Source organism: Littorina saxatilis, linkage group LG2, assembly GCF_037325665.1.
Source record: "Littorina saxatilis isolate snail1 linkage group LG2, US_GU_Lsax_2.0, whole genome shotgun sequence".
NCBI classification, from domain to species: Eukaryota; Metazoa; Mollusca; class Gastropoda; order Littorinimorpha; family Littorinidae; genus Littorina; species Littorina saxatilis.
Window position 1 is genome coordinate 27,680,668 of NC_090246.1, and position 23,156 is coordinate 27,703,823.

Below are 23,156 nucleotides of genomic sequence, written 5' to 3' on the forward strand. Positions count from 1 at the left end.
AAATTAAATTGTCCAAATCAATTTAAAAACACTTTCATCTTATTCCTTGTCGGTTCCTGATTCCAAAAACATATAGATATGATATGTTTGGATTAAAAACACGCTCAGAAAGTTAAAACAAAGAGAGGTACAGAAAAGCGTGCTATCCTTCTTAGCGCAACTACTACCCCGCTCTTCTTGTCAATTTCACTGCCTTTGCTATGAGCGGTGGACTGACGATGCTACGAGTATACGGTCTTGCTGAAAAATGGCAGCTACTTGACTAAATATTGTATTTTCGCCTTACGCGACTTGTTATATTTAGTCAAGTTTTGACTAAATATTTTAACATCGAGGGGGAATCGAAACGAGGGTCGTGGTGTATGTGCGTGTGTGTGTGTGTGTGTGTGTGTGTGTGTGTGTGTGTGTGTGTGTGTGTGTGTGTGTGTGTGTGTGTGTGTGTGTGTAGAGCGATTCAGACTAAACTACTGGACCGATCTTTATGAAATTTGACATGAGAGTTCCTGGGTATGAAATCCCCGAACGTTTTTTTCATTTTTTGGATAAATGTCTTTGATGTCGTCATATCCGGCTTTTCGTGAAAGTTGAGGCGGCACTGTCACGCCCTCATTTTTCAACCAAATTGGTTGAAATTTTGGTCAAGTACTCTTCGACGAAGCCCGGACTTCGGTATTGCATTTCAGCTTGGTGGCTTAAAAATTAATTAATGACTTTGGTCATTAAAAATCTGAAAATTGTAAAAAAAAATAAAAATTTATAAAACGATCCAAATTTACGTTTATCTTATTCTCCATCATTTGCTGATTCCAAAAACATATAAATATGTTATATTCGGATTAAAAACAAGCTCTGAAAATTAAATATATAAAAATTATTATCAAAATTTTTTTTCGAAATCAATTTAAAAACACTTTCATCTTATTCCTTGTCGGTTCCTGATTCCAAAAATATATAGATATGATATGTTTGGATTAAAAACACGCTCAGAAAGTTAAAACGAAGAGAGGTACAGAAAAGCGTGCTATCCTTCTCAGCGCAACGAATACCCCGCTCTTCTTGTCAATTCCACGTGCACTGCCTTTGCCACGGGCGGTGGAGTGACGATGCTACGAGTATACGGTCTTGCTGCGTTCAGTTTCATTCTGTGAGTTCGACAGCTACTTGACTAAATATTGTATTTTCGCCTTACGCGACTTGTTACTTCTTTGATTCATATTCTAACATTTTTTAAACGTATTGTCATTAGATTAAACCCTCCCATGGGCGAGGGCTGGATGTAAAAAACCCACCTGTTTGCTTATGCCATTACCCTCGTTAATAAAGACTTTGTCTTGTCTTGTCTTCTCTCTCTCTCTCTCTCTCTCTCTCTCTCTCTCTCTCTCTCTCTCTCTCTCTCTCTCTCTCTCTCTCTCTCTCTCTCTCTCTCTCTCTCTGAAGGAATATTTTGTTGTTCATTTCACTTTGCCAGAGATTTGTAATTTTCGGAAGAAAGTCTCTGCATGATTTTCAGTTGTTTCTTTCGGATTTTGATCTTTTTAGAAAAAAAGGGCTTTGCTTTTGACAAATTGTAAGACAGTGTTATTGCATATATTTTTTACTAGAATGTTGACACAAGGTATAACCGAGGATATTGAAACCTTTTCTTCTCTCCCAAATTCTTTTATGAAATGAGAGGGGGAGAGAGAGAGAGAGAGGGGGGGGGGGGGTTGACTGACAGACAGACAGAGAAAGCGCGAGAAAGCGGAAGAGAGAGACAGTTAACAGAGAGAGAGAGAGAGAGAGGGATGGAGGGTGCTTTTTATTTTATGGTTGGTTGGTTTTAGTTCTTAATGCACTGTTTTTGACAATAGTTTTCATTCGGTAAAAGGCAAATTCAATTACCTCTCTCTCTCTCTCTCTCTCTCTCTCTCTCTCTCTCTCTCTCTCTCTCTCTCTCTCTCTCTCTCATTACACACACACACACGCACACGCACACGCATACGCACGAACGCATACGTACCCACGGTATCGTACACACAACTCACACACAGAAAAACATCCGTGTATGTATATATATACGGTATCATGCGAGAGAGAGAGAGAGAGAGAGAGAGAGAGAGAGAGAGAGAGAGAGAGAGAGAGAGAGAGAGAGAGAGAGGTAGAGAGGTGGGAGGGGGAAAGAGCGAGAGAAGACAGATGGAGAGAGAGAGGGGGAGGAGAGCGGGAGAGACAAGGAGAGAGCGATTTTAAAGAGGTACAGAGAAAGAGCGATTGAGAGGTGCAGAGAGAGACAGAGACAGACAGAGAGAGAGATATCAAATCAAATCAAATCAAATCAAATTTTATTTTTGAGGGTTGTGGAAGAGAGAGAGAGAGAGAGAGAGAGAGAGAGAGGGGGGGGAGAGGGAGAGAGAGAGAGAGCTCAGAATGGTTTATTATACTAAGGCCACAGACTCATATACAAACCACAGGGGATGGGGGAAGAACAAAATCAAAAAAACAAACCACACACCAACAACAACCATGAAATAAATACGTGGTGAAAAAAGAGAGAGAGAGAGAGCGAGAGCCGGAGAGAGAGAGAGAGCGAGAGCGAGAGAGAGAGACACACACACACACACACACACACACACACACACACAGACAGACAGATCCGACAGACAGCCATGCACACAATATTTTTACACACTCACCAGGGGCGGATCAGTTGCTTTGTAAGGGGGGGGGGGGGCACTTTGAATCGAAAGTGAATGTGATGGGCGCGAAGCGCCCGAATTTGCCAGGGGGGTCCGGGGGCATGCCCCCCCGGAAAAAAAATTTGGCCCAAAGAAGCAAAATGGTGCCATCTGGTGCCATTTGAACTTAGAAATAGTCATAGAATCAGCTTTCCAATTTTTTTTCGGGGGGGGGGGGGGGGGGGGCACGTGCCCCCTGTGCCCCCCCCCCCTCGTCCGCCCCTGCTCACACGCAAACACAAAGGGAAGTGTCTGCCGTTTGAACATGTAGTATAGTGCTATCGACACGTAGCGCTATCGACACGTAGCAATACAGTACATTGGTTTTTCAAAAATAGTGATATCGACACGTAGTTCTATTGAGACGTAGTGATAATGGCACGTGTGAATTGTGGCAATAGCACTACGTGCCGATAGCACTACTGTTTTTGACAAATTGTGTCGATAGCACTACAGAAAATAGCGCAAACGATACGTAGCACAAATGACACGTAGCGCTAGCGGGACGCACCGTATCTTTTCGTGTTCTGTGGGCGTTCTGACTGACCAAACATGTTGAGAAAAGCATCGACATTTTATTGCTGCGAATTAATTGAATATGAAAAGAAAAGAAAGCGGGCAGAAGTATGTTTGAGTCTTGCAAGACTTTGTGAACAACGATTTCTCCCTTGGAAGGAAATGAAGATGTCACTGTCAGCTTTGTCGTCTGATTTAAAGTAAGCTTGTAGAGATTTTACAGCTTGCAGTTGCGCGTCAAGATGCAAGTCACGGGGTCCTGCAAGTCGTCCATACACAGACATCATGCCAAAACACACTAACATCTGTAAGTTCAAAAATGCAAGACGCATCATTTTATTTGCTGGTGATTACAAGATGAACCAAGAGAGGTCACACTCGATCATCTGCTTTTTCAGCTGAAATGCGTAGATCTAGTCACAGGCGGATATAGGAAGGTATCGTTCACTGGACCACTACTTCCATAGTCTTTCTGTGATAGTAGTAGTCCAGTGGACGATACCTTCCGCCTGTGATCTAGTTTGCCACACACTCACCAGAGAAATAACTCCAACACTGCTGCCGAACGCACCATAACTGTTTATATGAGGTATATTTCGTGTCGTTCTTTTCTTGTCACACATATAATAAGCGTCGCCAGAAACACAGTCGACGAACTGCAGTTGTCCGAGAGAACCACAGTAATCCGACGTTATTGGGTTTCACGAACAAAATTTCAGTCGGCCGACTGCGGGTCGTCTCACCGGAAGTTGGCCAAACACGGTGATGCTCTCCCCCCCAACACTGTGTTCGGCTCACTGCGGTAAACCGAAAATAAATGTAATTATCCGCACAGTCAATGGCAGAATGCTCACACTTGTTTGGATTGTGAGCCAAACCTTGTGATTGTTCTCCGAAATGTATCTATCATGACGCAGTAATCCAGGAGACAAGTCAGGGTTATGTCTTGAAGACGTCTTATTATGGCGTAAGAGGGTTCGACGTCACGCGAAGGAATTACTGAAAGTCTCGGTCATTGTTATTTTGAGCGGGCCGAGACTTGTTGGTTTTTTCTTCGAAATCGGCCATTTCCACGTGCGAATGAGCAAACGGAAGTGGTAATGTTGCTAAATTTAGCCCTCGACTTGGCCATTCGGATTACTCATAGATGTGTAGTCGGTCGACTGCGGTTGTCCGCGGGTGACGGTGATTCGCTCATGAAACGCGCTTTTCGGTGACCCGGCGATCAACCACAGTCCATCGACTGGGCAGTCGATCGACTGTCAGTCGGTTCACTGCTATCTTATGAAACTGGCCCATATCATCATCTGCAAATTACGACTTTGTACTTGCGCGTGACGTCACGGAAAGATGACGCAGTTTCTGAGTTGTTCAGACTTTTTTGAGATCTCCTGAGACGACTCCGCCCTGCGGTCCAAAACAAAAAGTTGTTCATATAAATGAGCTGAGGGAAAAATCAACGCTGATCTCAAGTAGTTCATGTGGGCATTTTACTTCGATTCTGGAAAGTAGGAAAGAGGAAAAGGAGCCATGCATGAAGCAGTAACCGAACCGGCTTTGTACGATTTTCATACTGATCATCTACTAAGGCCAGAGCACTGCAACCACACCAATGACGCTCCTGGCGGCATGATCATTCAGTACTCCTCACCCGTTATCCTGCTCTTAGGGCTGACTGGCAACGGGATCGTGCTGCTCTTCGTGCATAAAAAACGAGGCCATAGCCAGGCTTTCGACATATACTTCGCCGCCATGACCATTGCGGACACGTTGACTCTGGTGTTTGCGTTGACCCCGAGGTGGATCGATTCTATCCTGTCGCTGGATCTGAATCATCGGCTCGGGCCGCAGACGTGCTTCGTCATCACGTGGATCACCCAGACGTGCTTCAACGCTTCCTCCCTCTTCCTCGCCGCCATGACGGCGCAGCGAGCGAGAAGCGTGCTCTTCCCCTTTACCAGCAGGAGCGGGGAGGCGCTCAGATATGCTTGCTGGGTCATCACCTTCATCACCCTGTTGTCCTTGGCGCTGCACCTCTACTTGGTGTGTGAAAACAGCATCGATCAAAGCTGCTACCTGGGAGGCGTGAAGGACTCCTTCCACAAGCGCGCGGAGGGCCAACGCTGGAAGAGCTGGATAGTCTTCGTCTCGATCTTCGCGCTGCCTTTTGCGGTGATGATTGTCAGCGACGTCCTGTTAACCTGGCGCGTCAACTCTTCCACCAAGAAGGTGGGGTTAAGGAAGGACACCAGAAGTGCCTGTAAGGGGTCCGTGGTCCAAGATAAACCGTCTGTTAAGGACAGACTGTGGTTGCTGTGCACTAGCAACGCCTTGACGCTGACCATGATGTCCACCTCGCTGGTCTTTTTAGCACTGGTAGGCCCCACCTTCCTCGTGCAGGCGCTCATCTACACCGGCGCTCTTCGCGAGCATTCCATTTCTCACAAAACCCACAACGCGCTGGATCAGTTGTTCTTCGCCAATTCCAGCACCAACTTTTACTTCTACCTCCTGACAGGCAGGCACTTTCGCCAGCGACTGAGAAAATTGTCAATCGTGCAGAAGCTAGCCGTGATCAATTACTGGGCTGGGCTTAGCCGGGTGGCCAAGAGGAAGAGGCTAGGTGTGACCGACTCCATGTCGCCGGAAGAGAAACGAGCGGCAAAATTGCGGTGGATAGAAACAGTGGATAAGTTGGTTCAGGGTGAGCCATCGTCCGACAGATGGACTCCCACGGTTGGCCTTGGCGACTCGTCTGTTGATTCATCCCAAAGTCCTGTACTCAAGAGTGTTAAGTCTCTCGGCAATGTGCTATCGAACTTGGCCAGATCACAAGAACCGTCCTCCGCACCTACGGCTCAATCTTGTTCAGCGAAGACAAATTCGGGCTCCCAACCATCGTTCGAACTATACCGGCGACTGTCCAGATCGCTCGGCGTGCTCCAAACAGTTCCAGGCGGGGAAAGCTCATTTACTCTCCTCCGTGCCGGCTTGTCGGATGCGTTTGACGCTGGTCAGACAAGCCTTGGAGCCGAGGAAAACGTGTCGATGCCTCAGATTACTTTAGTCAACACGTTGTCAGTTGTGTTCTTGCCTTCGGGGAAACCGTCCGCCGATCCAATAGTGGACGGTGATATCCATGTTTCGTTCGGCATTTGCGAACAGCCTGAAGAAGCAGAAGAAGACGGAGAAAGAGACGCAAGAGAAGAAAATTAATGGACAAAAGGCGCCAGAAAACACATTGCCAATAGATGACTAAGAAGGAAAATGCTGATAACCCCACCCCCGTCGGTAGTAGGTGGATTGCTCCATTGTTCTTCTCAGTCTTGAAAAGTTGAGATAGATATTAAACCACTCCCCCCGCCCCCCCCCCCCAAGTGACAAATGGGTGCTGGTGGTATTCAAGTCAACGCGTATTTATTGAACTCCATTGAAAAGGCACGTGAAGATGCTTTATGCACACACACACACAAAATCTCTAGTGCATTGTGTCCCCTTCTGGAGGTAAGAACACGTATATGTGCACGCAATGTTGTTATTAGACTCAATTCATAAACTTGCTGACGATTCACAAAATTTCATTTCAGATATCATTGCCAGGCAGCGGGCGGGGATGTAGCTCAGTCGGTAGCGCGCTGGATTCAGTATCCAATTGGCCGCTGTCAGCGTGAGTTCGTCTCCACGTTCGGCGAGAGATTTATTTCTCAGAGTCAACTTCGTGTGCACACTCTCCTTGGTGTCCGAACACCCCCGTGTGTACACGCAAGCACAAGACCAAGTGCGCACGAAAAAGATCCTGTAATCCATGTCAGAGTTCGGTGGGTTATAGAAACACGAAAATACCCAGCATGCTTCCTCCGAAAACGGCGTATGGCTGCCTAAATGGCGGGGTAAAAAACCGGTCATACACGTGAAATTCCACTCGTGCAAAAAACACGAGTGTACGTGGGAGTTTCAGCCCACGAACGCAGAAGAAGAAGAAGATTGCCAGGCAGCAGCTCTTGAGATTTTGATTTTTGTTTGTTTAGAGCTGCTTTAGCAATTGTTAACTGGTTAACTTACCCGATGGTCTTAGCAGTAGTAACAGCAGAAGCAACAGTTCACTACGCTGCAAATGTTGCCTTGTTTCCAGTTATTAATTGTTTAAGACTGAGGTAGTTACACCATTTCTGCAGCTAGATCCCGGCTGCTACACGCTTAAGCAGCCAAGCGCACAGCTTTTTGAAGTCTTATTTTCAGTGACTGCGACGTTTTTCAGTTCAGCGAGTGCAGAACCCTTCTTGCCAACCTGAATTCAACGATAAGTGAGGCGGTGTTCTGCATGATATTGCCATTTGTGTACAGCAAAGTTGAATCGTGTAACAAACCCTTATGTAAAAGGATAGCTCAATTTGACAGCAGTAGTTTTCTCTGCTGCTGTCTTTGCCTTGTCATTTGAACTGTTCTGTCATATACATAAACAAATAAGGAAAAAATAACCAAACAAGCCTTCTCGTTTCATCATATTTCGGCCTCGTGGTCTTCGTCATGGTGTTGTATCATTAGCTCCTGTAATATAAACTGCAAAAAAATGATTGCCACATGTTCGTACCCCAACTAAAATATATATACAATCCCGTGTCATTTCATTCCAACTTGCTATGCCATTAAAGGCCCTCCCCTTGGCTATCTGGCACACTTTTTGGATCAAAGATTTCTGCGCAACTTGGCAACTTTTACATACGAGAAGAACGCAAGATCAATTATGTATCCAAAACTGACAGGTTGTTTTGTTTTGCTATCTTGCGTATCGTTTTTATATTTAGTCAAGTTTTGACTAAATATTTTAACGTAGAGGGGGGAATCGAGACGAGGGTCGTGGTGTATGTGTGTGTGTGTGTGTGTGTGTGTGTGTGTGTCTGTCTGTCTGTATGTGTGTGTGTGTAGAGCGATTCAGACCAAACTACTGGACCGATCTTATGAAATTTTACATGAGAGTTCCTGGGATTGATATCCCCGAACGTTTTTTTCATTTTTTTGATAAATGTCTTTGATGACGTCATATCCGGCTTTTCGTGAAAGTTGAGGCGGCACTGTCACGCTCTCATTTCAAGTTTCAACCAAATTGGTTGAAATTTTGGTCAAGTAATCTTCGACGAAGCCCGGACTTCGGTATTGCATTTCAGTTTGGTGGCTTAAAAATTAATTAATGACTTTGGTCATTAAAAATCTGAAAATTGTAAAAAAAAATAAAAATTTATAAAACGATCCAAATTTACGTTCATCTTATTCTCCATCATTTTCTGATTCCAAAAACATATAAATATGTTATATTTGGATTAAAAACAAGCTCTGAAAATTAAATATATAAAAATTATTATCAAAATTAAATTGTCGAAATCAATTTAAAAACACTTTCATCTTATTCCTTGTCGGTTCCTGATTCCAAAAACATATAGATATGATATGTTTGGATTAAAAACACGCTCAGAAAGTTAAAACAAAGAGAGGTACAGAAAAGCGTGCTATCCTTCTTTGCGCAACTACTACCCCGCTCTTCTTGTCAATTTCACTGCCTTTGCCATGAGCGGTGGACTGACGATGCTACGAGTATACGGTCTTGCTGAAAAATGGCATTGCGTTCAGTTTCATTCTGTGAGTTCGACAGCTACTTGACTAAATGTTGTATTTTCGCCTTACGCGACTTGTTGTTGTGTTATTTCTACTAGTGATGGTGATGTGGAGCGCATGAGCAGTAGCCGAAAACGAGAGGTTTTTTCGTCCGTTTTGAGGGATATCATGACAAAAAGCGCTGAATTTCAGCAATGACTAAATGGATTGATTCGAAACTTTCAAGATTTTATGTCTACAAACGAGACTTACTTCCGGTAAACTTTCGCATCGTTACAGATATTTGTTGAGGTGAGTTGAGATCACATACGCAATCTTCCGGAGCGGCATGTTTTAAAACTCGTTTTCTACTGCCCATGAGGCACTCCACACCTGCATCACGGTTAAAATGCATCAAGAAATACGCATGTCATGATAGCAAACTGAAAATAACAACACGTGTTCTCTATAAATAATTCATTTGGTATTCTCCTCGTTTATAAAAACTGCTAAGTTGTGCTTATTCTAAATTTTTGTCGATTTTTTAATTGGTACTCGATTTTGGGGGTACCCTTACTTCGGCGACGGTCAAGGGACACCTATGACAACAATCTTTGATCCGAAATATGTGCGAGATAGCTAAGTGGAGGGCCTTTAATCATTCTGAAGCATGAATGTTTTGGCATGGTTGGGGTTCGAAAATGGATACAGTTATAGAGAGAGAGAGAGTTGTGTGTCTTTTTGTTGCTGACGAACTATGTTTCTTTCCCCACAGCACCGCATGTCTCTGGGGCACCAGTACCTACAGGCAGAGGCTACCCAGACGGAGAGAGTGGTCAGCCCCCCTCCCCCTCTCCCTCCCCGCACCCACTGCCCTCCCATCTCTGCCAGCAAACCCAAGAAGGGGACTTGAACCGTTCCGCCAGCTTTGTTTCCCGTGGTGTCAGACTGCAGGCACGCACTGACGTTCGCCGGACAACTTAGTTGTGAATTCTCTGTGTTTGCTGCTGTGTATTCTTTACGAGTGTGACTTAGCAGTATTATCCCGTATGGCCGTCACTCACGATTGCGAGGTCCCAGACAAACTATAGAAACTAAGTCCGAAATCACCACGGTGACATCATGTTTTACGGACACAAGCATAATAACGTTTCTTATTCTGCTTATGATAGGAAGTCGTCACGTGGACATGGAAGTGAAGAAAGGTATTGGACATCTTTGCGAGAAGCTAACAGATGTATGTGTCAGTGTTGACTGAAATACAAATTTGACTCGCTGCCACTGTTGGCATAAACGGCATTTGACTCGCTGCCATTGTCGGCACAAACGGCATTTGACTCGCTGCCATTGTCGGCACAAACGGCATTTGACTCGCGGCATTGTTGGCACAAACATGACTCGCTGTCAGTCATTGATGAGGGCCCCAAAGGGGGGGTATCATCACGATCACGGGAAGGGAAATTTTAGCTTTCACGATCACAGTTACCTTGATTTTTGTTTTCACGATCACGAACACCAGTGGCAAATCACGGTCACGGTAAAAGTTGCATGTACAGAAAGCACGTGTTAAAGTAAACACAACCACACAGTAATTCGCTCCTCTGGATCTATTGTTTATTCAACACAAAGTGAGAACTGTTGCACTTTTTTATTATTATTTTTTTAATTCTCTTTCATACACACATAGAAATACATATCATGATTTGTAATCAGTAACAAGAATGTTGTTTTCATTGGGTTTTTTTTTTCTCTCTCTCTCTCTCTCTCTCTCTCTCTCTCTCTCTCTCTCCACTCATAAATATACACATTCAACTCCCACACCCTCACTCACACACATGAATATATACTTGCACAATTTCACATTTCCAGAGCTAAATCTTGTAAACCCATTTTCTCAAAAACTATTGGGTGGATTGAAATTAAAGTACGTGTATGTGTGATGGGTTCTTTATTTTCAACTTTGCCATACAATTTGAGGTACACCATCGCCTGGTTTCATGGTCTTGAAAAACAAACAGGAATGCTGCAGGCCAAAAATGGTTTTACCTGAGCCTGCAAAGCAGTCGAGCCAACTAGGGGGGTCCGGGGGCATGCCCCCCCGGAATTTTTTTCAAAAAACGGTTAAAATCTGTGCAATCTGGTGCATTCTGGGCATCATTTTCAGGGCTGTAATAGTGTTGTGATCTTGTTAAAAATCCCATTTTAGCCTCCCCCCACCACCATTCAACACACCTCCAAACTGGTGAAAACAACACTACTGTGCGCTGGCTTCATTGAGACCGGCGCCCGGTCGCGTTGCGCGATATTCACACGGATCGTTTTTGCGGAAATTTTTCAACTTCACCGGAATAAATTTGACTTTACCGGATTTTGAAAACGGCTTTATCGGATTTCCGGCAATTACCGGAAAAGTAGCATGCCTGACAAAATCCCCAACGAAAAATGTATGTTGAAAATAAAATGCTTTGCAATAATGCCCATCACGATCACGAAAACAAATGACGATCACGATCACGAGACTTGATTTTTTTGTCATCACGGATCACGGGCAAAGTCCCATCACGATCACAGAAATGGAAATTTCGGCAATCACGGTCACAGAAAGGTAAAAAAACGCCAATCACGATCACGATTTTAAACCCTTTGGGGCCCTCATTGATGGCACAAACATTTGACTCGCTCTCATTGATGGCACAAACGTTTGACTCGTTCCCATTGTTGGCACAAACATTTAACTCGCTGTCATTGATGGCACAAACATTTGACTCGCAGGTCTTTTGGTGACCTTGACTTTGGGTGATCCGATAAACATGGGAGGTATTTTCGTTACGGTCTACGCCCGTGCAGTGATATTATGTGTCAATTATGCAAAACTGACTTGAAGACAAGATAGCCCCCGGCTGAAAGTTGAGACTTTTTTTTGGCCTTGATCCAAGCTACTTCAGTGTTATTGCTATGTTCAAAAAGTCATATTTCTTTTACTGAACGCCGGTTCCAATCTTGTTACACTGTCAACGAATACATTATTTGTGTGTGTACTTTTCCATTGAGCAACACGGCGAGTTCCGAATGAAGGTGTTTACATGCAATTCCCTCTTTTCTGCATAATTGAATAGTATTTTTTCTGTGTTGTGAATACTAGTCGCCAAAAATCTTGGCTAACATCGTGTGTGGTGTTCCCCCGTTTTCCTGTGTCGTACCTAGGGGAGTTCTGATTGAAGAGGAAGACTATTAATAGAGAACTGCTGTTCAGAGACACAGAGCAATCTTTGACTGCAAGCTGCTGTGTGTTTTCTGTGTTGATAAAAATGGATGTAGTCAAGGCTTGATTACTTTTTCAGAGAATTTTTAAACAAGTTTGATTGAGGATAATCCGTTGTTTTCACCAACGTGATGCATGCTTAGCGCGTGGTTTCCACGTGACGTCACCAAACTGAAATCTTTACAAGAACGTTGGTTTTTCTGCTGAAGAAAAAGTTAATCGCAATAATGCCGCAGAAAAACATGTAAACTTTATGCTGCGGAAAAACTGTTTTGCTGGAGAAAAAACGATGCTTCGGCGGATGATGTCATTATTCAGAAATGCTGCAGAAAAACCGTTTCAGTTTTCTGCAGTATTTCTGTTTTTCTGCAGAATAACTGAATAAAGTCATAATCCACTAAGGATAGGTATGTGCGTGAGAGAGAGAGAACAAGAGCAGAGGGTAATAAGAGTTAGCAGTGATCTGCTTTTTTACATCTGGCCCTCGCCCTAAAGAGGAACTAGTCTAAAATGGCTAAAGAGTGTTCCAGAGACTGCTACCTGAATAAACTAACCTAAACGTGAATAGGTCAATCCTAGGTTGAGGAGTATTCAATCTAAGAGAGAGAGACAAGACAGACAGACAGAGAGAGGGAGAGTGTGTGTGTTTGAACGTGTGTGTTTGCATTCTCGTGTGTGTGTGTACAAAAGCATGCATGCTTCAGTTTTTGAGTTGGAGAATGTTTTTGATTTACGTAGGAACTATATAATATATAAAGTGATTAAATGGTCGGGCTTGTTTAGCACCTAAGAGTGCAGAAAAAGATTAAGTTAATGTTCATAAAATATTTGTTTTTGAAGATATTTTTTTCAACAACAAAGTTTGTATCCAAATGATCAAGATTAATCCATTTGAATTCAATGATTGCGGTTTGGCCATGAAACCCCTGATGTGATGTGAATGAAAAAAGGGAGAAAAAAAAGAAACAAAATCTTGATAACGTTTGAAATTGAAGGAAGAAAACAGTGTTTTCGCACTACAATTAGTAAGGCTTAGTTGTGAAGTTTTTTTAGAATATATTTTGTTTTAGGTATTAGGGACACGACAGTTCTGGGTCTAGTGAATGTGGGTGTTATTTGTACACTTTCATTTTTTGTGATGTACATTTTTCTCTCGAATAAAACCGTTGATTTTTGTTTGTTCTTTAACAGTATCATTTTCCTGCTGTGTAGGTATAATTATGTTTGCGTGCACTGTTTTTGAATTTACAATTACATTCTATCTTTAGTAGTTCCCTCCAATCACTGGCATTCGAGTCATTCCATGTGTCAAAAGTCAGTGTTGCTATGCAAGGCTTTTCGTCACAAAACATGCATTATGTATGTGTTCGCATTTAGTAATACATGTAATAATGATATTGATGATAAAATAATAATGATAATAAACCAAATAATGACGAATCCAACAGGCTTCAGCTTTAACAAAAAAAATGTTTTAAGAGATCACGGGGAAGAAGATGGAAGATTGTATTTAAGTGTGTGCACACAGGCATGCTTATAAAGGCAAAAGTCCATTTACGGTTTGTCGGTGGACAGACAGCTACAAGCAAGTTAAGCAGCAGCAAACGCCCAGCCGGCACTAGATTATCATGTGCGCCAATAAGCTGCTTAAAAGGTGAAAAGAATTTAATTTAACACAAACTGAACTGCAATGTGTGATCCCATCATCAGAGTATGCCACAGTCGACAATATAGCTGAGGTCGATGGCATGTGCCATGGACGTATTTCTTTGGCCTGTCCTGATTAACAGAAACAAAAGGGGAAATCAAAACTGGACAGCTGACAGTAGTTTCATGAATTAAGTCGATATTGCCGGTAGACTCTTTTCCATGCCATCTTTCAGTTTTTTAGACAAAGGAGAACAGCTCCTGCAGAACTGGGAAAAACATAACCATCCAACATTACGCCTTAATTGGAGAACCATTATTATATTAGCTCTGGAAGCCAAGACGGTGATAATACCGTTGACAAACAGGCTTTGCGTGGAATAAAAGTAGTGGACAAGGAGTTTATTTTCTTTCAATTGGTTTAAGATAAAAAATATGCGGATTTGAAAAGTTGTCTTTTTTTGGTAGTGCTGTATTTCTTCGCCAAGTCTGAAATATTTTGCCGCACAAATGTCTAAACACGGCTGGCAAATGAAATAATTTGTGTAATTTGTTTCCTTGTTTGCGCTGCTAATGCTCTAAATACTCCTTGGTTGAAATTAATTGCTGTTCCATCTGTTCCTGCATCAGAGGAAAAAGATGCTTTTTGTTCGATTCTTTTCCGGAAGTTAGCAGTTGTGCCTCAAGGTAATCTCCTCACTGAGGCAGTCAGACCACGACAGTTGCATACACGAGGAATAGATGATACACAATAAACAGTAGACTTGATTTGTGTGAAAGTGTGATGCCTTGAGCCTCTGTCTCCAGTGTGTGCATGTGTGGTTTCTATGAAAGTGTGCATCTGTAAGTACGAGAGTAAGCTCGAGAGAGAGGGAGAGGGAGAGAGAGATTATGTGTGCGTGTGTGTGTGGATTTAAGATTGTCAAGCACCATTGACTCGGTTGTCATTTTGCTCTCACTTCTGTACTTGTCCCACCCCTTGCACAAACATGACATACCATTGCCATTCATATTTAACCTGAAAGCGCTCAGTGGTTGTCTGTGTGTTACTTATTACTGTGTATAAGCAATCAACACACACACACATCCACACACACGTAACTCAGATTTACCTTCCAGATCATTTTTACTTCTTCAATCTGACAGTAAAAGCAGGGCTAAACAATATCAGCACAAAATGAGTAGATACAAATTACAATATGCCGATATATATAGGGACTGGTACATACGGTTACGGATGTTCCAAACGAAAAGTCTATGTACATGAGCATTAATTACGTCACTTCATTAAATAGAACTCTGTGTATCTATTATCCGCTGGGGCTGTTAGTAATGAATCATGATTACGTGGTTAACAAAAACCATTTGAACACATTACCCAAGAGTGGGAACAAGTCACAATTTTTCACTGCTCAGACATGCTTTCAAACCATGTACACAGTTAAATAATTCCTTTCATTCGCAACAAATTATATAACAATTTCACAATAAACAAACAAAAAAAACCTCTCTTACATACCCTTACTTCATTTCTACCAAGAAAAAAGAAAGGGAGAGGAAAAGAATATCATACATGTATGGTCTTGTAAAAGATTTCAACTTGCTTTAGCTTCAATTCTATTTTTTAAAGAGATTAGGGGGTTCAAGAAGATGGGAGATTGTATTTAAGTGTGTGCACACAGGCATACATGTGTATCTGCACTATGCTTATTTATTTTTAAGCATGTCTGACTGTGCATTCGAGTGAGAATTTATGAGTGCATGCATATACATATAACACACTGGGCTTACACAATTTCAAAAGATAAGAGGTACATGTATGCTGTGAACTCAGACACTGCCGTCTCGCTGTTTCTTTTGCTAGGATGGTTGGGTGGATATGCAAGTATGTGTGTGTGTGTTTGTGTGTGTGTGTGTGTGTGTGTGTGTGTGCATGGCATCTCTCTAGGAGTCTCGCACTAAGATTAAAATCAGGGAGAAAAACAAAAATCGAATGATCACAACTTTAGTGCTTGAATAGAAGTCATCAATAAAAAAAAATACACTGACAGCCCAATGGCAAGATGCTGCACTCGTGTACGTCATGAAGCTTGTGAAGGCGGAACAGCGACAATTCCTTTCAGTGACTGTCTCCTGGACCCTCCTTCAGCCAACGACTCGGTTCAAGCCGCCACTCTCAGTACACACATATCATCTGATCTTAGGCAAATAATGACCACGCATTAAAAGAAGACAAATCTTAGAAGTACAGCACTCAGCAACTCAAGTAACGATAGTGCTAAAACAGTGGAACCCCCCTTTTAAGACCTAAAAAAATCTGAGAAAATGTGGTCTTATAAAAGAGGGAGTCTTAATTTTTTGTTTGTTTATTTGTTGCTTAACGTCCAGCCGACTACGCAGAGCCATATCAGGACGAGGAAGGGGGGGATGAAGGGGGCCACTTGTCAAGCGATTCCTGTTTACAAATGCACTAACCCATTACTTGTGTCCCAGCAGGCTTTAGTAAAACTAAATTAATACCTACTGGAAGATTACCAGTTTCCAGTATGTTAAAATAGGCTTAACCTATCTACTGCTGGACTTACATCAGAACACTAACAGATTAAACTATACATGAATCGCGAGACAAGCGGCAAGAGAAGAGATTTTTGGAAAAAATACAGGTGAATGAGCAAGAAGGCAGAAAAAAGAAAAGAATTCATGAAGAAAAAGAGAGCATGACAGGAAAGAGGAACCAAAAATCTACCTAACAGCAAACAAGAAAGCTCCTGTGGTTCCAAAAACAGGAGGGGCTTTTAATTTCATAACCGCAGTGCCCCACTGCGGGAAGGGAGTCTTAAAATGGGGGTCATTTTACAGAGGTTATGAACAAAAAGTCTGAGGAAACAAGGTCTAACAAGTCGCGTAAGGCGAAATTACTACATTTAGTCAAGCTGTTGAACTCAAAACTGAACGCACTGCATTTTTTTCACCGAGACAATACAGCTTCGTCAATCCCCGCGGCACATTTCTCGTGCAACACGAAGTGAAATTGACAAGGCAGAATATCGCAATAACGTACTGCGGTAAACAGGAAAGCGCGCTTTTCTGTCATCTTTTCAACTTTCTGACTTTATTATGAATAAAACATATTATATCTATATGCTTTTGGAATCAAAAAATTATAAAGAATAAGATGAAACCTTTTTTGGATCGATTTCTTACATTTTAATCATGTACTAATTAACCTATTTTCGTTAATTGTGATCACATTTTAAGAGTAAACATGACACATGTATATATTTTTAGATTCAGAATTTGATGAAGAATACAATGCAATCAATTTTAAATCGGTTTGTGAAAATTTGATTTTAATGACAACTTTAATGAGCAAACTAATTAATTAATTTTTAAGATCTACGCTGAAATGCAATACCAAAGTCCGGGCTTCGTCGAAAATTACTTTACCAAAATGTCAACCAATTTGGTCGAAAAATGAGGGCGTGACAGTGCCGCCTCAGGTTTCACTAAATGCCAGAAGGGGGGAGATGGGATAGAGCCACTTGTCAATTGTTTCTTGTTCACAAAAGCACTAATCAAAAATTTGCTCCAGGGGCTTGCAACGTAGTACAATGACGTCATCGAAGACATATATGGATAAGAAAAAAAATGGTCCGGGGATATCATACACAGGAACTATCATGTGAAATTTCATAAAGATCGGTCCAGAAGTTTTCTCGGAACCAATCTATACATATACACACACACACACACACACACACACCACAACCCTTGTCTCGATTCCCCGTCAACGTTAAAACTTGACTAAATGTAAAAAGGGAGGGAGTCTTAAATTGGGGGGTCTTAAAAGGGGGGTTCCACTGTATGCAATTGTTGCTTCACATTTGAAACTCCAATTCCTTTGGCGATCACTTCCTTTGAAGCTCCCACTGTCATCCTACATTTCATACAAAATGCATTCCGCAAGATGCCGACAGGAAAAGGTGAGAACCTCATCATTTCACTTGCAAAGTTAATTAAAAATACAGTGTCAAACCGGGTCTGTTTTGAAAAATGGCTCAACTTCCAGAATCAGGAACACAGATCTCTTCTTCTGAAAAAAGAGCGATTTTAAAAAAACGTGCCACAATTTCTTCTCTTTCCTTCATACTAACATTTTTTTAAAGGAAAAAACACACCATAGAAAAATCTTGCTGGAACAAAAACATTAATCAAATCTATTGCTTAACATTTTTCATCCAGGTTAACTTTTTAGAACAAACAATTTTCAGTTACGATAAAAAGAGTAAAACAAAATCCATTTGTCTCCACTTTTTGCTGCACAAATACTTTCCCATAAAAAATATGGCTTCAAAATCAGATGTCTGGACATTTTCCCTGCACTGCTGTTCTGTCCCACCCATCAGAGAAACAAGGCAGAATGCAGTTGGAAAAAGCCAATATCTATGATTAAAAACAATTAACTATTGAACTGACCACTCCTGGTTTGTACTTTGTTGTGAATGAAAAATGTACTTGTTATCTCCAGCAACAACCTGCAAATACTCTCTCCCTTCTCCAAGCAGAACAGGCCATTAAAACAGAAAATAATGGAAAGATAAGAACTCAGAAAAAGTTTGAAAAAGAAGGACGTTAAAAGAATTTTGTGTGGAGAAACGCAGAAGGCTTCAGACATCAATACACTCATTCTTCAATCACAAGCTGCAGCAATGGGTACAAATAATTATATGCAGAGAAGATCTCTGTTGTCAGAAAGCATTAAACATCCACACACAAACACACGCAGTCTACTAACTCGCTATGACACGCTCCACTCAGACACCCATTCCTTTCATCGTGACTTGCCCCCACCCACCCTCTTGCCTACCGACAAAGTAGGCTGTATGGTCAAAACAGAACATGAAATGTGCACACTTACCAATTTCTGGCAGCAGCACTAGGGCCTAGGCAAAACATAAAAGTATGCACACCTTTAAGCTGTGGCAGCCAACCAAAAGAGAAGCATGCAAACCACAAGGGTCTGACAGCTCATCTCGACATGACATCAGCAAATCAACAAGTCTGATAATAAAGGATAGCTGATCCAAACGAAAGCTGGCAATAGGCGGAAGTTGAAAGCTGACTGTAAACAATCAGAAAATGAACTTAAGATAGCTGATCGAAACAGAAGACGGCAATGTACGGAAGTTGAAAGCTGACTTAAGTTAAAAGAAAATACAAACTGAACTGAGGCTTATTCTTGATCAAGAAGGAAAGCCAAAATGTCAAACTACTTAGTCTGACTTGACAAAACAAAGAAGAGAATGGAGCTATGAAACTTAACAAAATAACCCAGACTCAGACTTGTCAATCTGAAAAAGCAAAGGATGGAGGATGACAATTTGGCCCTGGGGTGACATGGAACTGAAATCTATTACCTACAGTCTCACAAACAGGAGAAAAAGTCACTGGAAAACTATCGCATCACATCAATACAATGCATATCAGCAGTCTACTATTGTGGCAAGAAAAACTGAAGTAAATGTACTAAGATCTTCTACGCACATAGAATAAGAAATAATTCTATGACAATGGTCAATAACCACAGAAGCAACTGTTTTCTTTCTAAACCAACAGAAATATCATAACCACTTGATTAGATAAGTCACAAAAGGGAATCAAAATTATCTGTGGATGGTAACCCCACCACAGGCAGCCATTTTAACCAGATATATATATCATTAACACATGTTTAGATAAGTCACAAATCAAGTTAAATCTATCAGTGCATGATAACCCCATAAGCAGCCATTTTTCAGTACTGTAAGAAAGAACCAGAGATAGTGACATGTAGACAGCATGATTGAAAGACAACCTCGTGAAGAGTCTATCTATATTATATATGTATAACAATTTTTTTAGAGAGTGAAAAAGTGGTACAGAATGAGAATTAGTGGTCTACCTTTGGCATGATCAACAGCAGACGTTCACTGATTCAGATTAATTCTGATTAATTGTAACAGGTTTAGCTTTCCTTGGCATAACAGAAATTGCCAAAACAGTTGAAATACCCACATAATTGATGAACATCATACTACAAAATCTGATTGTGACAGATTGCTTCTCTTTGCAATAGCGTCTGTAATGAAACAATGCATGACAAGTAGAAATGACTTTGCTTTTTCGATTGAAGATTTAACATGTATTATTTGTGACATTTTAAAAATACAGGCTTCCATGTCTGTTACTGTGTTAGCAATGATTTGTTTTCCTTCTTATCAACAGTAAACAAGCACATCTATACTAATCAGTAAAATGAAGAAGTAATCTTTTTGCCAGACTAAATCTTTAATAACAGCTCATGACACTTTTATAACCTAGTAAGACAAGAACCTTTCAGTTTCTGTATACAGAAAAACACTGAATATATTCCTCCACCTAGAAACCTGTGAACAAATAAATATAAAGACTTGACGCTGAAGAAAAGCAGAGCCAATGCATGATTTTATTCCTACATTCCCTCGGGTACTCAAAAGATACCAAACAAATATAAAATTTAACTTCTGACAGCGACCACATTCAAACAGTATACAAATGCGATGATAAGTAAGCTGAGATAGAGCATGAACAGTCTGTGCTGAGAAAAACAGAATTGTCGTCATCAATGATTCATGGACAGACAGAAGAACAAGTTGGTACAGCTTGACGGAGAAAGGCCTGCAAAATACTGTGACTCTGTATCAGCAGGTCAAAGGAGGGCCAACAATTGTGTTCCTCTGCTCTCTGTAGTACTAACATAACAAGAACTACCCGTTTGTATAGCTATGAGTCATAGCAATAGCAACACACATGTAAACATAGATCTACACAGAACATTTACGCAATGGTCAATTTATTTTCACTACACTGTACTGTACTTGCTCTACACAGGTACGCAGATGTTGGTGGGTCCGTTAAAGTTGAACACTGAACTATCATGACTTGATTTAGCATGTGTCTTTCCTCCTACAGTATCAAGTACCAGTAGATCATACGAAATAACATGCAAGACTGTGTGGGAAGAAAAGGATTCTATATTAGTGTACAAAACCATGAATTTTGGGACTCACATGTTTAAAGTCTAGCAAACTGTGGTCTACAAACATCTTTGTCTTTTCTGCTTTTCAGTTTGAAAAAACAATATTGGAGTGGCTTCAGTAGCTGCTGAATCAGTGAATAAAGTCATTATTATACCAGCACGCACTAATTTTCAACGGCAAATGATTCAAACAAGAATAAGAAGATTTTCTTCTTTGCAGTCATTATTCTTTTTGACTGAATTAACATGTTAAGTATCTACATCCTCATGGGGATAACAAATAGAGCTGTGACCTGATTTTAGTTTAAATTAAAATCACTCGCACACACACACACGCAAACACACACACACAGGCAAACACACACTTCAGAATTCTCACCACCAATGTCTTGATTACACATTTTACGCTGCACTGCAGAATTCTCCCCATTTACTTTCCTTGCCATACACACGGTAACCAAACTGTCAATTTAGTTACTGCCAGAATCTTGTGTAGCACCAAAGGACAAAAAAACAAAAACAATGCTGCTGGCAGCAGACCAACACAAGAGAAGTTGCCCTAGCAACAAGATGTATAACCCCCCCTATACTGTACACGCGTTTTAAAAATACAATCTGCCGAGTAGCCAATGTACCATGGTAAAATTCCTTCACGAGTTGAGCTGATTTGTCCACAGTAGCTCCAGACACACAGGGTTCCAGCCTCAAGGAGCGGAGTAATGATGTTATTAGCAGTTTGAGAAACAAGCTCTGCATGCATTCTCTACACTTTGTGACTTACTGTTGAGAAGAAAAAAAGCAAGGCATATGAACCTCATCTGAAAAGGTTTTTGCCTTGCTCGTTATGACTAGTATATTTCCAGCAGGGAACTGTAAGCACAATCACTTTCGCTCTTCAAATCTCAAGAAGTCTTCAGGGAACTAGTCTGATGCTCACTCAGCAGCATCAAAATGTGAATCCCTGTCAATTCAGTCCAACTCTTCTTTCCACTGAAGTCCAAATAGTTTTTTCTTTCACAGTCTACCAGAAGAAGAGTTTCAGTTCCCTCCTGTTTGACTGTAAACCTGCAGTAACTTGATCTGAGTGATCTCAGGAGATCCTGCAACGAGTTGATCACAGCCTGTGTGATCGCAGGAGATGCAGTAGCAGGGAAGAGGTCCGTCATACAAAGCACGTGAGAAAAAAATGTGGCCTTCAAATGCATGAGCAATAAGCACTATATCAGTTTTATCTATCACAGCTGAAAACTGGCATTGCACTGAGGGGGAGTCCGTCTGCCTGCTAGGTGTTTCTCCTCTCTAAGATGTCCGACACTGACACTGCACTTGGGGAGTTCCTGACATGAGGTCTGTCTCCACAAATGCTGTTGGCACCCTGCATCACATTAATGTGTGAACTTTGAGACACACTGCACGTTCTGAAGAACTGCGACACCTCAAAGCTGCTCTATGACACCTTGGTATGTGTCAGGAAATGGGAACACAACACTGATGTTGTGTAGGTGTTGACTGCACGCTACTGGTGATTTGTCCATTTCCTCACACCAATGCCCAAGTCTGTTTAGCTCTGTAATGCCATGGCTTTTGTCAGCAGTAGATCTAGAGCTGCTTGCCACCACACTGACACCAGTATTTTGGACAACATTTTCGTGAGATCTGAGTGACCCAACAAACACTGTATTTGTCACAGTAACAGAGCTCTTTGAGGGTTGTTTTCACTTGTGTAGCTCTTTCAGGGACATTTTCATTTGCGTCGGTGGCTGTGAATTTTCTGTAGCACCATATTTCCAGTGCTAACACCAGCTCAGATGTTGTGTATCGGCATGTCACACTGTTTGAGCTAGTGACAGTCAGCGTCAGAACATAGAAGATCCCACAAACAGCATGTCAGAAGAACCAAACGATGCGGATGTCTTGATCCAATGAACTGCTCACAGTGGATGTGTCATGTGTCACTGACATGACACACCTTCCTCCAGTCATGTCAAGGACAACACGGTGAGCCTGAGATCATCTGGTGAGTGTCTGTCAGTGTGTCTCGTGCTGCCATCATAGTCGAGATGCTGTCAGAGCTGCCGACAGGTGTGTCGAGTGTCATCATGTCAGATACGCAGGGTGATGTTTTGACGGTCAGACCGCTGAAACTTGCTCCTCTTCAGCATCTGAAAACACAACATACACACTGACATAGCGGGTTAAACTTCTTGCAACCAAAAGGTTTTTTTTAACAAAGATATGAACTTCAATACAAGCACAAACAAAATCCAAACAAAACAAAACTCGGTCAAGTACAGGATACAAACTACTTCTTCAGTGGATCTTGATGCCTAAAGAAGCTTGCCGTCAACATCCATGGGTCATGGGGTGTTTG

General features: G+C 41.7%; 2 protein-coding genes across 11 annotated transcripts in view; one reads left to right on the plus strand and one right to left on the minus strand.

Annotated features, from left to right (window-relative positions):
• Positions 1–23,156, plus strand: part of LOC138958650 (phosphoinositide 3-kinase adapter protein 1-like) — a 100,054-nt gene that overhangs the window by 29,604 nt on the left and 47,294 nt on the right. The window contains exon 13 of one of the 5 annotated variants that reach the window (XR_011453463.1): positions 9,595–9,727. The exons of 1 other annotated variant lie outside the window; for it this stretch is intronic. Coding sequence is in view for 2 of the 4 variants with exons in the window: in XM_070329874.1 (XP_070185975.1) it covers positions 9,595–9,732 (138 nt within the window). In the remaining 2 variants the exon portion in view is untranslated. Of the gene's footprint in view, positions 1–9,594; positions 10,573–23,156 lie in introns of those variants that run through there. 3 more of the 5 variants (XR_011453462.1, XM_070329874.1, XM_070329873.1) reach the window with 3 other exon arrangements.
• LOC138958649 (rap guanine nucleotide exchange factor 2-like) overlaps positions 14,836–23,156 on the minus strand; it is a 67,945-nt gene continuing 59,624 nt past the window's right edge. For all 6 annotated transcript variants that reach the window (XM_070329872.1, XM_070329868.1, XM_070329869.1 and 3 more), the window contains one exon: positions 14,836–22,947. In XM_070329872.1, coding sequence (XP_070185973.1) covers positions 22,916–22,947 — 32 coding nt within the window. In that variant the 3' untranslated portion in view covers positions 14,836–22,915. The remainder of the gene's footprint in view (positions 22,948–23,156) is intronic.